Source organism: Aotus nancymaae, unplaced genomic scaffold (assembly GCF_030222135.1).
Source record: "Aotus nancymaae isolate 86718 unplaced genomic scaffold, 86718_ANA_hifiasm-v0.15.2.pri h1tg000057l, whole genome shotgun sequence".
Classification (NCBI taxonomy): Eukaryota; Metazoa; Chordata; class Mammalia; order Primates; family Aotidae; genus Aotus; species Aotus nancymaae.
In genome coordinates, this window is record NW_026988471.1 from 37,479,075 (window position 1) to 37,494,850 (window position 15,776).

A 15,776-nucleotide genomic window follows, 5' to 3' on the forward strand; every position below is an offset into this window, starting at 1 on the left:
CAGTTTAGTGCCACCAAAGCCTTGAACCCAACTTTGGCACCCCCTGTCTGGGCTGACCCGAAGCCCTCCGTGTTGACCTGAGTGTTGAACAAATAGGGACAGGAAAATAGGGTAGTCCCAAATTCTCTTCCTCTCCCACAGTCCCAGGGGCATCTTCGGGTGCTGGCAGCACCCCAAGGCATTAAGGATGGCAGGAGAGAGAGCCACACAGAAGAGACATCCCCTCTATTCTAGACCTGCTCTAGGCAGGAGTGCAAACCCTCTCCCGTCTTGGACCTGCTGCTCCAGCTCAGAGCAGGGACCAAACAAGCTGTAGGAAGTGCAGAGAAGAGGCCTGTGCCCCGGCCTGTCCCCTACCCACTCCTACCCCTGCCCACTATGCACCCACTGGAGAATACAAGAGCATCATAGTTCTTCTGGTTGAGTTTACAGGCTCAAGCCTGTAATCCCAGCCTTTGGGAGGCCAAGGCAGGCAGATCACTTGAGTTCAGGAGTTCGAGACCAGCCTGGCCAACCTGGTGAAACCCTGTCTCTACTAAAAATACAAAAATTAGCTGGGTGTGGTGGTAGGCGCCTGTAATCCCAGCTACTTGGGAAGCTGAGGCAGGAGAATAGCTTGAACCTGGGAGGCGGAGGTTGCAGTGAACCGAGATCACATCATTGCACTCTAGCCTAAGTGACAAGAACAAAGCTTCATCAAAAAGAAAGAAAGAAAGAGAGAGAGAGAAGGTGAAAGAAAGAAAGAAGGAAAGAAAGAAAAAAAGAAAGAAAAAGAAAGAAAGAAGAAACATTCATGTGTAAAGTATTTACACAGCACAACATGCCTTTACTAAACATGCCTCTACTAAAGGACCTTGGAAAAGGTAGCGGCATCATTAGCCCAATTTTAAACCAAAGGAAATGAGATTCTACGAGGTTACATGAATTCCCTGGGACCACTCAGGAAGGGCTGGAACTAGACCCCAGGCCTTCTGACACTGACCAGTACTTCTTGCACTAGCCTTTGACTCCCCCGAAAATGGCAGGCTGCATCTTCACAGAGAGCAGACAAATTCTCAAAAGCAGGAACCACGGTTCTGACCCCTGGGGTTCTGTCATGGAGCAGAGAGTGGGGCCTCTACCTGGAAACTAGGCCAGAGAGAAGTGCCAGATGCACCCCCAGGAGTGAGCCTGGAGCAGTGCCCTGACGTCTTAGGATGTGTGTATTCCTGGTTACCAGCCCTTGCCCTTCTGTTTGCCTGGCATATGCGATGAGTAGAAGAAATACCTCCACTAATAAAGCAAGGTCCAAAAGGCTTTCAAGCCACTGTGGTCTCTGACTTTTCACCTTCATCTTCTATTTAGAAAAGAAAATGTGTGCCCACTTGAAAGTTTCTTCCAAATGTACCTGTTGCTATTTTGAGGCCTTATCTACCTACACTTAAATGATTATATTTAATCGTTATCATGAGCCAAACAAGATTTTAAAAGTTTTTGTCAATGCCTGAAAACATTTTTGCAAGAGAAGTTAAAAAGCGAATATATGAAATAAGACTAAGCAGAAAACCTTTTCCCCTCCCTTTTCCTCTCAGGGTTCTCCGAATATATATGACCATGAAGTCACCATAGAAGCGGATACGTATTTGCCTGTGGATGAAACCCTGATTCCTACAGGTTTGTGAATTTAACCTTTTTGAGTTATGTGGGATCATGAATTGGCTCTTGAGGTCGAGACAGGACATTAGTGGAGAAAGTGGCAAAATCTTAATGCAGTCCATGTTTAGTTAATAGAATTATTCCAGTGGTAATTCTTAGTTTTGATATTTGTACTGTGTTTATATAAAATGTTAACATGAGGGAAAGCTGGGACAGAGATGTAGTGTTTTTACCACTTTTCTATAAGTCTAAAATTATTTCAAAATTTAGAACAAATGGTGAGCAAGATAATACTTTACTGGGGCTGGGTGCCATGGCTCATGCTTGTAATCCCAGCACTTTGGGAGGCCAAGGTGGGCGGATCACTTGAGGCCAGGAGTTTGAGACCAGCCTGGGCAATATGGTAAGATCCTGTCTTATTTTTTTTAAGATTAAATTTTTTTAATGCAAAAAAAATTATTTTAAATTAAAAAAATTAAATAAGTTTACTGGATACCTGTCTTACACTAGGTAACAGCTTTTGTTTTAGTTTGGCTTTTTTTTGGTGGCAGAGGGACAGGGTCTCACTCTGTTGCCCAGGCTGGAGTACAATGGCAGGATCTCTTAATCCCAGGAATAGAAGGATGAAAAAAAAGAAAAAAATAAAAAACAGCAGGATCTCGAGTCACTGAAGCCTCAACCTTCCCGGACTCAGGTGATTCTCCCACCTCCACCTCCTGAGTAGCTGGGACCACAGGCACACGCCACCATGCCCATTGTATTTTTAGTAGAGACAGTGTTTTACCATGTTGCCCAGGCTGGTCTCAAAATCCTGGACTCAAGCAATCTGCCCACCTCAGCCTCCCAGAGTGCTGGGAATACAGGTGAGAGCCACCACTGCCCAGCCACTTTGGCCTCTTCAGTGGGTTGAGTTTCTAGCTGCTAGTTCAAACTTTTTACAAGGAAGAAAGGTAAGCATGTGAATCTGCATACCAAATAGCAACTTCAGTTAACAGCAGGCATTAGGAACTCCCATAAATACAGTGACTACGAAACTAATTGGAATAATAATGAAAAGTTGAGATCAGTTGGCTGAAATTTTTGGCATCACAGTTTTTGAATATTTTCCTGGCTCCAGGGCTGAGTTTAAAGGCTTTTCTGTTTGTCTTGGTAGCATGTGTCATCTTGTGATATTTACATGACTCAACAGAAGGGCATGAGTAAGCTGGCCCATCTGGTCCTAGAGGCAAAATTATTGCCTTAGAACTATATGTTGTGAACTGCAAGGAAAAAATAGTAGTGGCTGCTGTTTAATGACTGATAAAGAAGAAAGTGAACCAATGAGTTTATAAGTGGAGCTTATGAAATAAGTATATATTTATTTGTGTATATTTATAAAATCTTCTTATGCTATCCGGTTGAGTTTTGATCAGATGAAAATCACAACAATGCATAATTTATGCATTTAAAGGCCCTGTAAAAGCCAAGTTATTTTACATGATTGTAAAACGTCATGGTGGCAAAGCACAGTAGGGCTTAACATGCACTCTAATGGACCGTATAAAATTTGCATTCGCTGGGTGTGGCGGCTCACACCTGTAATGCCAGCACTTTGGGAGGCAGAGGCAGAGGAGGATCACTTGAGCCCAGGAGTTCGAGACTAGACTGTGCAACACAGTGAGATCCCATCTCAATGAAAAATTGACAAAAGTTAGCCAGGTGTGGTAACATGTACCTGGAGTCCCAGCTACTCAAGAGGCTGAAGCAGGAGGGTCTCTTGAGCCCAGGAGTTGGAGGCTGTGGTGAGCCATGATCTCTGCTGCGCTCCACCCTGGGCAACAGAGCAAGACCCTATCTAAAAAAAAAAACTAATTGGGAATATATGTATTATATATTTAATAGTTGTTTTTAAAAAATCAACCACCACAACAAAAAAAATCCAAAAAGACCAAACTACCATTTATAATCACCATCTTTTCATTATTTAGGGCTAGGCACGGTGACTCCGGTGCTGTAATCCCAGCACTTTGGGAGGACGAGGCAGGCAGATCACAAGGCCCAGAGTTTGAGACCAGCCTGCCCAATATGATGAAACCCCGTCTCTACTAAAAATACAAAAAACTTTAGCCAGGCGTGGTGGTGCATGCCTGTAATTTCAGCTACTCAGGAGGCCGAGACAGGAGAATTGCTTGAAGCCGGGAGGTGGAGGTTGTGGTGAGCCAAGATCACACCACTGCACTCCAGCCTGGGTGACAGAGCGAACTTCGTCTCAAAAAAAAAAAAAGAATATTTTAGTACCACAAAAGTGCAGACAAATTTAATCTCAGAATAAAGAACAATTCTTTATATTGAATTTATATAGCTTTTAAAAAATATATAATATCACTTGGAGCCAATACTATAAAAAAATAAGTAGCAAATTATCCAAATGTATCTCAGTTTTCTGCGGACCAGTGAAAACGTTATCACTGACTCATAATTTCAAACTAGTCATTGATCTGTAAGGCCACTTCTAGCTCTTGCATTCTCTAATTCTATGAGGCTCCTAGTATGACATTTTACTGCTACTTCCACCACCCTTCAAATCCATTAGAGCTTTATCATCTATGTAAATAAGTTACTGCAACTTCGGAACTCATAAAAAATTTGTAATTCTCTCCTACCTATTCATACTTGAGCCAGGCCTACATGTTACACCTGTTTGCCCAGTGACACTTAAACAGAAATTATAGTATTGTTTTCTCTTTTCTCAGAATTCCTTAAGAAACAAGCTAATTGTCTGATTCCTTTGAAATGTCCTCCAAAAATGGGTGGTAACTGCTACCTTGAACTTTAGGAATGTAAGAATTCACATATCTGGCCCACTTTCAACCAAGAGCAAATCTCTAGGAACCCAGATTTTATCTAACTCTTTGTTTGTTTTTTTTTGTCATTTTTGTAGAGACAGGGTCTCCCTATGTTGCCCAGGCTGGTCTTGAACCCCTAGGCTCAAGTGATCCTCCCACCTGGGCCTCCCAAAGTGCTGGGATTACAGGTGTGAGCCACCACACTGGGCCTTATGATTCTTAACACTGATCAAAAGCCCATGAGCTTAATTTTGAAAGAAGTCCAAAAGGCTTGCCCATCATTTGATCATTCAGAAGTACCTTCCCTGTTCTGCTGGGCTCTCCAGGAGTTGGCAGTCTATGAGAAGGGTCAGCCAGAATTGTGTCCATTAATCTGGAAAATACCAGAATAGACATAACTAGGAGACTTGGCACAGAGGGCAGGCACTGCTGAGGGGGCTTCCAGATAGAGGAAACGAGAGTTAAATAAAACCTGGAAGGGAAAGTGGAAGTTTGCCAGGGAGTGAGGAGGAGAAAGGTGTTCTAGATAAAGATGAACAAGCATGGGCAGTGCAAGAAACAGCAGGACTAGCCCAGGGAAGCGCCGTGCTTTTGAAGCAGAGCATTCAGGGCATAATTTTAGTGGCAGAGAGTGGATGGGCCTGGAGAGGTTGATGGGGCCACGTCAGATCTGCACCAGGCTCTGTGGAACTGCAATCCCTAGGGTGGCCCTGGGGGGCCCCAGGCTGTCCTGGAGCTCAAGGCCGATAGGTATACTTGAGTCCAGTGTCAAACTTCAGCATGTTCTGCCAGAGCTGAACTGAACCACAAGGGCTACTTTCCTGAGATGTGCGGCAAGAACCTATTAGACCAGGCCGGGTGTGGTGGCTAACGCCTGTAATCCCAGTAATTTGGGAGGTTGAGGTGGGTGAATCACTTGAGTTCAGGAGTTCGAGACCAGCCTGGCCAACATGGTGAAACCCCGTCTCTACTAAAAATTCAAAACTTAGCTGTGCATGGTGGTAGGCACCTATAATCCCAGTTATTTGGGAGGCTGAGGCATGAGAATTGCTTGAACCTGGGAGGTGGAGGTTGCAGTGAGCCAAGATCACGCTGCTTTACTCCAGCCTGGATGACAGAGCGAGATTCCATTTCCAAAAAAAAAAAAGGAAAAGAAAAGAACCTGTTAGACCAGCCATACTCCATTAAAACTTCTCAAGGCCAGGCGCGGTGGCTCACGCCTGTAATCTCAGCACTTTGGGAGGCTACGGATCATGAAGTCAGGAGTTCAAGACCAGCCTGGCCAAGATGGTAAAACCCTGTCTCTACTAAAAATACAAAAATTAGCCAGGCATGGTGGCAGATGCCTGTAATCCCAGCTACTCGGGAGGCTGAGGCAGAAGAATTGCTTGAACAAAAGACTTCTCAAAATAAATATGTGGTATCTACAGACTGTGGTTTTGTTGAATTGAGAAAAAGAAGATACTGATTATCTGTGAGATGAGGTGAAGATTTATGATAATAGCTATTGTTATTATTAATAATAATTATTATTTTATATTTTATATATTATATATTTTATATATTATAATATATAATATATAACTATATAATAAATATTATATATATTTTATAATTATATATTATATATTATATATAATTATATAATAAATATATTATATATAATATATTTTATATATTATAAATTATTTATATATAATAATAAATAATTATTATTTATTAAGATTTATGATAATAGCTATTGTTATGATTAATCATAACAATAGCTATTATCATAAATCTTAATATTATTATTAATAATAATAACTAGCTATTATTATCAGGGAGGACTTTATAAATAATTCATACCATGAGCCTGTAAGGTAGATTCTGTTCATTTTTCTTTTTTAACAGATGTGAAAACTATAGAACAAGGAGTTTAAGTACCTTACGGAGGATAACCCAGTTAACAAGTTGGGGCAAGCTGGGATTCACACCAAGGTAGTCTGGTCTTAGAACTCAGGCTCTTGAGTAGACCTGCACTCTACAGATTTTACGATGTAGTTAGATGTCAAGAAAGTTTGGTGCCAGGCACGGTGGCTCACACCTTTAATCCCAGCCCTTTGGGAGGCCAAGGATTGGTTGAGCCCAGGAGTTCAAGAGCAGCCTGGGAAACATAGGGAGGCCCCATTAAAAACAAAATAATTTTTAATTAGCCAGGAGTGTTGGTGCACACCTGTGGTCCCAGCTGTTTGGGAGGCTGAGGTAAGATGATTGCTTAGGCCCAGGAGGTGTAGGCTGCAGTGAGCTGTGATCATGCCACTGTACTTCAATGTGAGTGATAGAGCAAGACTCTGTCTCAAAAAAAAAAAAAGAAGAAGAAGAAGAAGATGATTTGGGAGGTAGGGGAGAGGCAGAAAGGATCAAGGAAAGAAAGAAAAGTAAATTAATTTCCTTACTATATAAATAGGCAAGTGCAACATAGTCAAGAAATGGGAAGTAAGCCAAAAACCAAGAACAAACTTTGCCAGGCTTTTGCCAGTTGTCAGTCCTCAGCTCTCCTGCCACCTTTCGTACAGGGAGTCTCCCCAGTCCTCACTGTCTCCTCCTTGTTGCTTCCTCCCTTCTATTTATTTCTACTTTTCTGCAAAGAAAACAGGAAACCAAGTTTGTTTAAATTAAATATTAGAAAGGGAGAGAGAGAAAGAGGATGGAAGGAAAGGAAAAAGGGAAAGAGGGAGAGGTTTTCTTGAAATTAAAGAGCATGAATTTAAGTGTCTGGCCTTGTTAGCCTGACAAGAAAGGGAGAGTCAAGGGAAAGTCACCTCAGAGGTCATTGTCCTGTTGCAACATACGGTGTTCGTGACAGATCCCTTGTCTTTCTGGTTCTTGGTTTTCTCATCTGCAAAATCTTGTTATGACCCAGTTGTGTTGTAAGTTCACTTCCTATAAGTGTGTACGTTGGTTATCTCTGTTGAAGATGATAGAAAATCACCTTCAGTAGAAAATTTACAAACAGGCCGGGCATGGTGGCTCACTCCTGTAATCCCAGCACTTCGGGAGGCAGAGGCGGGTGGATTTTTGAGCCCAAGAATTCGAGACCAGCCTTGGCAACATGGTGAAACACTGTCTCTACCAAAAACGCAAAAATTAACCAATCTCACAAATCAGTCTCAAAATTAATAAATTAAGTAAATAAATAGATTAAAATTTCAAAAAAAGAAAGAAAATTTACAAACATAGTCAAAGAAAAGCTGTACCACTTAGAGGGTGGCGTTCAGCTATCTGGAGCAGTCCCTCAGGGTGGGTGCCTCATTTATCCAGGAGAGATGCCAGGTAATGAGTTCATTTTAGACCCTCTGCTCTACCTGGCTTTCCCTGAGGCTGCTGCTTGGTTGTGCTGAAACTCTCAGAAGTCAACAGTAGAAAACTTCTCTAAAACAGCTTTGGTCTTTTTGCTTATGAATGACTTTTGCTCTGTACATCAGTTATTTTTCTCTCCATCCTAGTCTTCTGTTTTCCACCCCAAATCCCCGTTTATGTGTTTGGTTTTTGTTTGGTTGGTTTTTTTTGAGATGGAATCTCACTCTGTTACTCATGCTGGAGTGCAGTGGCTCGATCTCAGCTCACTGTGGCAACCTCCACTCCCGGGTTCAAGTGATTCTCCTGCCTCTGCCTCCCGAGTAGCTGGGACTACAGGCTCGCATGCCTGACTAATTTTAAGGTTTCACTATGTTGGCCAGGCTGGTCTCAAACTCCTGGCCTGAAGCCATCCACTCGCCTTAGCCTCCCAAAATGCTGGGATTACAGGTGTGAGCCACCACAGCCTGGCCTGTGTGTTTGTTTTTTAAATCTCTCTTCCAGGCAGGGCATGGTGGCTCAAGCCTGTAATCCCAACACTTTGGGAGGCTGAGGTGGGAGGATCATGAGGTCAGGAGATCGAGACCGTCCTGGCTAACACGGTGAAACCTCGTCTCTACTAAAAAATACAAAAAAACCTCTGCCTCCTGAGTCAAGCGATCCTCCTGCCTCAGCCTCTTGAGTAACTAGAATTACAGGCACACACTACCATGCCCGGCTAACTTTTATATTTTTAGTAGAGACGTGGTTTCACCCTGTTGGCCAGGCTGGTCCCGAACTCCTGATCGCAAGTGATCCACCCTCCTGGCTTCCCAAAGTGCCGGGATAATGGGCATGAGCTACCGCGCCCGGCCCCCAAGAACTCTTTAAATGCACTTAGTGTCACAAGAACAGATAACTAAACCATATCTGAAAAAAATGGCTCATGCAGGGAAATTTGTGGTGGATTTGGGGAAACTTAGGGCAAATTTTAAACATGAGGCCTTTTGTCAGATCACTTGCATTCCTCGGATTCTGTGTGGGTTTGTCGCAGATGCTTGATGTGACAAACTGCACGGCTTCTATCGCTTCATTTCATCAGCCTCCCATTTCAGCCCAGTCCTGCAGGGTTGCTTCTCAGATTGTATCTTTCTGCAAGACAAAGATGTTTTCGTAGTCTCTCTCTGACTTCCCCTTTTGTGGCTATTAATTTATACTTATATGTTTTTCAACTCCTTATTTTTATTTTCTCTTCATGAAAGCTTTAACCTGTGCTGTTCTTGAGGGAAATACTGATGCATATCTAAACCTCAGGGGTGTTTTTCACCCTGGCTGCAGACGCTCAGTAAATAATTTTTCAGATGATGGGAAAACCCATCATCGTGAGAAAGTACAACTTTTATTTTGCAGTAACTGTGAAAACTGTGGCCATGGTGCTCAGTAAAAGGGGACCTTCCCCCTGTAGGTGTTTGGGGAGGAGTGAGATCCTGTTCCCTATTTTGTTAGTAACTTGCTTACGGATGGGGCATTGTCACCTAGAAAGGAAAGAGATACCGTGATATGCAGTTACAGGGAGTTGGACGGAGCAAGCGCAAGACAAAGAAATTCCCTCAAGTCTTAAATGCAGAGCCGGCGTTTAGACCTGTGCCCCGGGGAGGGCCCACAAACCTCTGGCTGCCATGAGCACCTGTTTTGCCCCTACCTTCTTCCTGTTGGCAATTTTGGGTTTTAGGATTTTTTGTAGACAATCTCACTCCGTCACCCAGGCTAGAGTGGAGTGGTGCAATCTCGGCTCACTGCAGCCTCTGCCTCCTGGGTTCAAGTTATCCTCTTGCCTCAGCCTCCCAATTAGCTGGGACTACAGGTGTGTACCACTATGGCCTGCTAATTTTTGTATTTTTAGTAGAGATGGGGTTTCGCCATGTTGCCCAGGCTGGTCTTGAACTCCTGATCTCAAGTGATCTGCCCACCTCAGCCTCCCAAAGTGCTGGGATTACAGGTGTGAGCCACCATGCCCAGTCTGTTGGCAATTTTGGGGACATGTAAAATGTCTGCAGCCCTGGCCGGGCGTGGTGGTTCACACCTGTAATCCCAGCACTTTGGGAGGCCAAGGCTGGCTGATCACCTGAGGTTGGGAGTTCAAGACCAGCCTGACCAACATGGAGAAACCCCGTCTCTACTAAAATTGCATAATTAACAGGCTGTGGCGGCGCATGCCTGTAAGCCCAACTACTCTGGAGGCTGAGGCAGGAGAATCGCTTGAACCTGGGAGGTGGAGGTTGCGGTGAGCCAATATCATTCCTTTGCTCTCCAGCCTGGGCAACAAGAGCAAAACTCCATCTAAAAAAAAAAAGAAAAAATCTGCAGCCCTTTCAGCCGGTAAAACACAGAAGACTGTCTTAGGTGGCTTCTCCATTCTCCCTCTTTCTTTGCTCTTATATTAAAGGGCTCTCCTTTTCCCAAGCCCAGTGGAAAAGCCTCAGCAAGCGTGGCGGTATCAGAAGCCTCCAAAGGGGCCCCATCAAGTAATTCCAATTCACCCCAGTGGAAGTTCCTGCCATCCTGTCCGCCCTGGAGGCTTCCTAATGCAGGCAGATAATATCCTTGGTGTGCTGTTAGGCTGGAAGACTCCCTCATCTTTGCTCTTCTGTTTGAGAAAAAAAAAAATGACTGGGTGCAGTGGCTCACACCTGTAATCCAAGCACTTTGGGAGGCCTAGGCAGGTGGATCACTTGAGGTCAGGAGTTTGAGACCAGCCTGCCCAGCATGGTGAAACCCCATCTCTACTGAAAATACAAAGGTTAGCCGGGCATGGTGGCAGATGCCTGTAATCCCAGCTACCCAAGAGTCTGAGGCAGGAGAATCACTAAACCCGGGAGGCAGAGGTTACAGTGAGCCAAGATCACACCACTGCTCTGCTGCCTGGGCAACAGAGCAAGACTCTGCCTTAAAAAGATAAGAAAAGAAAAGAAAAAAATATGTTAAATAAATGAATAGAATTCATCACCTAACTTCTAAAGCTACTTCTCTAGATGAAATTCCGGGCACTTAGGAGTCAGTAGTGGTGTGTTGAATGAGTGGCTCTTGCTCACAGGTGCTTCTTTCCTGTCCCATGGCAGGCGGCGCCAACAGAAGGCTTCTGCTAGGCTGAGAGCTCCTTTTACCCATGGACCACCAGCAAAGTGTGCAGCTACACTGTCGGGCTGTGTTTGCCTGTTAGCAGTTAGTTTAGCTTGCATCTTCAGAGCAATTGTTCTTAGCTACTTTAAAAAAAAAGACACCCATAAAGCATTTGCTGCTCTGTAGGATGGGAGCACACTCTATTGGCGGAGCATTTGAGACCCTCTGGCTTATGTTTTCTGTGTTTATTGTTGTCAGGGCTGTTCCTGTGGTTTCCTAGAAGTAGAACTCCCAGAAGCTGTTTCCCAAAAAGGACAGGGATATAGATAATGGATGTCCAGAGACAGAACAGTGCCAGATCCCTGTGCTGCTATGTCAGACATTTGTTTATTTATTATTTGAGGGTTTTGTTTTTTTTTTGGGATGGGGTATCTGTGTTGCCCAGGAGGTCTGGAACTCCTGAGCTCAAGCGATCCTCCCACCTCAGCCTCCTAAAGTGCTGGAATTACAGGCATGAACCACCATGTTCAACTGTTACTATTATTATTATTATTATTATTTTGAGATGGAGTTTCGCTCTTGTTGCCTAGGCTGGAGTGCAATGGCACAACCTTGGCTCACTGCAACCTCTGCTCCCTGGGTTCAAGTGATTCTCCTGCCTCAGCCTCCCAAGTAGCTGGGATTACAGATGCCTGCCACAACGCCCAGCTAATTTTTATATTTTTAGTAGAGACAGGGTTTTACCATGTTGGCCAGACTGGTTTCAAACTCCTGACCTTAGGTGATCCGCCCACCTCAGCCTCCCAAAGTGCTGGGATTACAGGCAGGAGCCACTGTACCCAGCCCCAGCTGTTATTATTTTTAATTGATACCTAATTCTTCTACATATTTACAGGGTACAGTGTGATATTTTGATACATTCACAACATATAAGGATCAAATCAGGGTAATTAGCATATCTATCACCTCAAACATTTATTATTTCTTTGTGTTGGGACGTTTGAAATCTGCTATTCTAACTATTTGAAAATATGCAATAAATTATTGTTAATTATAGTCACCCTATAGTGTTTTAGAGCACTAGAACTTATTCCCCCTATCTAGCTATACTTTTGTATCCATTAAACAACCTTTAGGTTGTGCTTGGTGGCTCATACCTGTAATTCCAGCACTTTGGGAGGCCGAAGTGGGCAGATCACCTGAGGTCAGGAGTTCAAGACCAGCCTGGGCAACGTAGCAAGACCCATCTTTAAAAAAAAAAAAGAAAATTTAAAATTTTCTTCATTGATCATTTAGGAGCATACTGTTTAATTTCCATGTATTTGTACAATTTCAAAAGTTCCCCTTGTTACTGAGTTCTAGTTTTATTCCATTGTGGTCAGGAAAGATACTTGATATAACTTCAATTATTTTAAATTTGTTGAGACTTGTTTTGTGGCCTAACATATGGTCTATTCTGGAGAATGTTTCTTGTGCTGATGAAAGAATGTGTTTTCTGCATTGTTGGATGAAATATTCTGTAAATGTCTCTTTGTTAGTCTAAAATGCAGGGCGGGGGTTGTTTGTTTTTGAGATGGAGTCTTGCTCTGTCGCCCAGGCTGGAGTGCAATGGCAAGCTTTTGGCTCACCGCAACCTCTGCCTCCCGGGTTCAAGCTCCTGCCTCAGCCTCCCAAGTAGCTGGGATTACAGGTGCATGCCACCATGCCCGGGTAATTTCTTTGTATTTTTAAGTAGAGATGGGGTTTCACCATGTTGGTCAGACTGATCGTGAACCCCTGACCTCATGATCCGCCTGAGTCAGCCTCCCAAAGTGCTGGGATTACAGGCGTGAGCCACCTCGCCTGGCTGGTTTTTTGTTTTTTTGAGACAGGGTCTTGCTCTGTTGCCCAAGCTGGAATGCAGTAGCATGATCTCGGCTCACTGCAACTTCCACCTCTCAGGTTTAAGCAATTCTCATGCCTTAGCCTCCCAAGTAACTGGGATTACAGGTGCCTGCCACCACACCCAGCTACTTTTTAGTAGAGACAGGGTTTTACCCTGTTGGCCAGACTGGTCTCGAACTCCTGGCCTCAAGCAATCCGCCTACCTCAGCCTCCCAAAGTGCTGGGATTACAGGCGTGAGCCACCGCGCCCAGCCTAAAGTGCTGTTTAAATCTAGTGTTTTCTTGTTGATTTTCCATCTAGATGATCTGTTCAGTGCTGAGAATGGGATGTTAATTCCCCAGGTATTATATTGGAGTCTATCTCTCCCTTTAGATCTAATAATATTTTCTTTATATTATATATCTGGGTGCTCCAGCGTTGGGTGTATATATGTTTAGAATTGTTACATTCTCTTGCTGAATGGATTTCTTTATCATTATATAATAACCTTTGTCTTTTTTTTTTAATCGTTTTTGAGTCTGTTTCATCTGATACAAGTACAGTTACCTTGCTTGCTTTTGGTTTCTGTTTGCATGGAATATCTTTTTCCATCTTTTCAGTCTATGTGTGTCTTTATAGATGAAGTGAGTTTCTTGTAGGCAACCTATAGTTGGGCCATGTTTTTTAATCCATTCAGCCAGTCTATATATTATAAGGAGGGAAATTTAATCAATTTACATTCAAGATTATTATTGATAGGGGAGGACTTCTGTTATTTTGTTAATTATTTTCTGTTTGTTTTTTTTTTAATATATCCTTTGTTCCTTTCTTCCCCTCTTATTGTTCATTCTTTTGACTTGGTGGTTTTCTGTAGTGATAAAGTTTGATTCTTTTCTCTTTCCCTTTTGTGTGTCTGCTCTACCAGTGAGTTTTATACTATTTTGTGTTTTCCTATAGTAATTATCATTTAACTTCCAGACGTAGGACTCCCTTGAGCATTTCTTGTAAGGTTGGTCTAGTGGTGATGAATTCTGTCAGTTTTTGCTTGTCTGAGACATACCAGACATTTAGTTTCAGGACCTGATTCTAGTGCTCTGCTCTGTGGCAACAAGTAGAAACAGATCCCTGGTACCCTGCTTAGGTACTGAGCCAGGGAGATGTGAGCAGATGAGAAAATCAAATCCTTCTATTTTGCCAGGGATTAATTCATTCCCAGGATTGTAAATATTACATCTCACCTTTCGCCTTATAGAACTGTGAGATAAGGTGAGCTGGGCAGCCTGCCCAGCAAGAGATTATGATGTATACAACATAGTGCACTACTAAGGAGATGTCTTTAAAGGCATTTACAGCCCATAGCTTTTTTTTTCTTTTAATTTTGCTGCTCTTTATTTATAGTAGTGGATAGGGAGTTAAGAAAGCAAAAGTGAGTGCTTTCACTAGGTCTTTTGCCTTTTAAAGTAACATTAGCAAAATCCCCTCTTGTTTTTTATTCTTACAAAATTTACCCAATTCACTCTGCCCCCTAGCCCATCTGTGTTCAATTGCTGTTCTTGCTGCTCTCAGTTTTTAAAAGCTTATTCTAAAATTACATGAAAGCAACCCCATTTTGACAAAATTAGAATTCTGGTAGGAAAGGCTTACCACGAGGCTGTGGAGAGAGGCCCAGCAGGACTTTTATATTTTATTTCAGCCTCTCTCGGTTAAACCTACAATTCGGTAGATGATATAATTACCTCCCTAGGGCAGGTCTGTATCTCTGCCTTGGAGAAATAACAGGGTCCAAAGTAGTCTCCTCGTTCAAAGATGTTGCAAATGAAGGCTGTTTTAATCTTTATATATTAGCATTTGGGTTTTAATCTTTTTGGAGCTCTTGACAGAAGTTCTTTTAAATTTTTTATATAATTCTAAAATATTGGACATATATGTATGTTTCAAGCATCTGTCAATATCCTTACTCTTTGCATTCTACCCCCCGCCCTGCCTTCATTAGTCATTAGGTCCCACTGATTTTTAACTCCTAGGTATTTCTCAAATCTATCTCCTCAGTATGTATTGTTAGTTATATAAGTCCATCTCTATTGTCACTGTGCTGCTTTAGACTATCTTTTCTTGTCTAGTTCAGTGCCTGGCTTATATTATGAGCTTCATAAAGTGGGATCAATGAATGAATAATTCATAATCTGGACAATTGCACTCTAACACCTAACTGAAAAAAAATTATCTTAAGATCTATCTTCCATCTATCTAAAATGCAAATCTTACTTTGATAATCTCCAGCTTAATAAACCTCTTAGATGGCTCCCAGGCCTCCCCCAAACCATCTCTCATTTCATTGACCAAAAAAATAAAAATTTAAAAATTTAAAAAATAAAAATTAAAAAAATTGAACATTTCACTGGTCAAAAAAACAGAAACAAAAATGATCTCTGAGCATGCCTCACTCACAACCCACCCTGCTATGCATCCCTCTCCCACCCCCAGCCTACAGGGACCACCCAATAACCTGTTTTTTGCTACATAACCCCCACCCTCCTTCTTCAAGACTCATACTTACGCCTTAGAAACTTTTCCCCCCACTTCCTGGAAACAGTAGTTTTTTTTCTTGCTTATGGTTTTTATAATGACATCTACCATTTAGAACTCATGATGTGCCCAAGGCCCTGCTATCTGCCTCTCCATAGATCTTGCTCAGACAATCCATCAAGATTTAGTCACAGATCCAAAGTAGGGAGCTAGAAGGGAGCTTCAGGCTTGATCTCTTTGGGCGGAAGCTAAAAAACTATGCTGAACACAAACATGAAGCTGAGTAATAGCCAACCTATACATCCCAGGAAGAATTACTGCTTTTTTTGCCCCCAGCCAGTCTCTCCATACTCCTCTCACCTTCTCTCCTTCTTTACATTTGTTTTAAACACAGTATGTTTTTTTAGACAGTCTTGCTATGTCACCCAGGCTGGAGTGCAGAGGTGTGATCTCGGCTCACTGCAACCTCTGCTTCCTAGGTTCAAGCA

General features: G+C 42.7%; 1 protein-coding gene across 1 annotated transcript in view; it reads left to right on the plus strand.

Moving 5' to 3' along the window:
• Positions 1–15,776, plus strand: part of GALM (galactose mutarotase) — a 72,220-nt gene that overhangs the window by 25,261 nt on the left and 31,183 nt on the right. Inside the window, exon 4 of the mRNA XM_064364011.1 lies at positions 1,572–1,653. Within this exon, the coding sequence (XP_064220081.1) occupies positions 1,572–1,653 (82 nt within the window). The remainder of the gene's footprint in view (positions 1–1,571; positions 1,654–15,776) is intronic.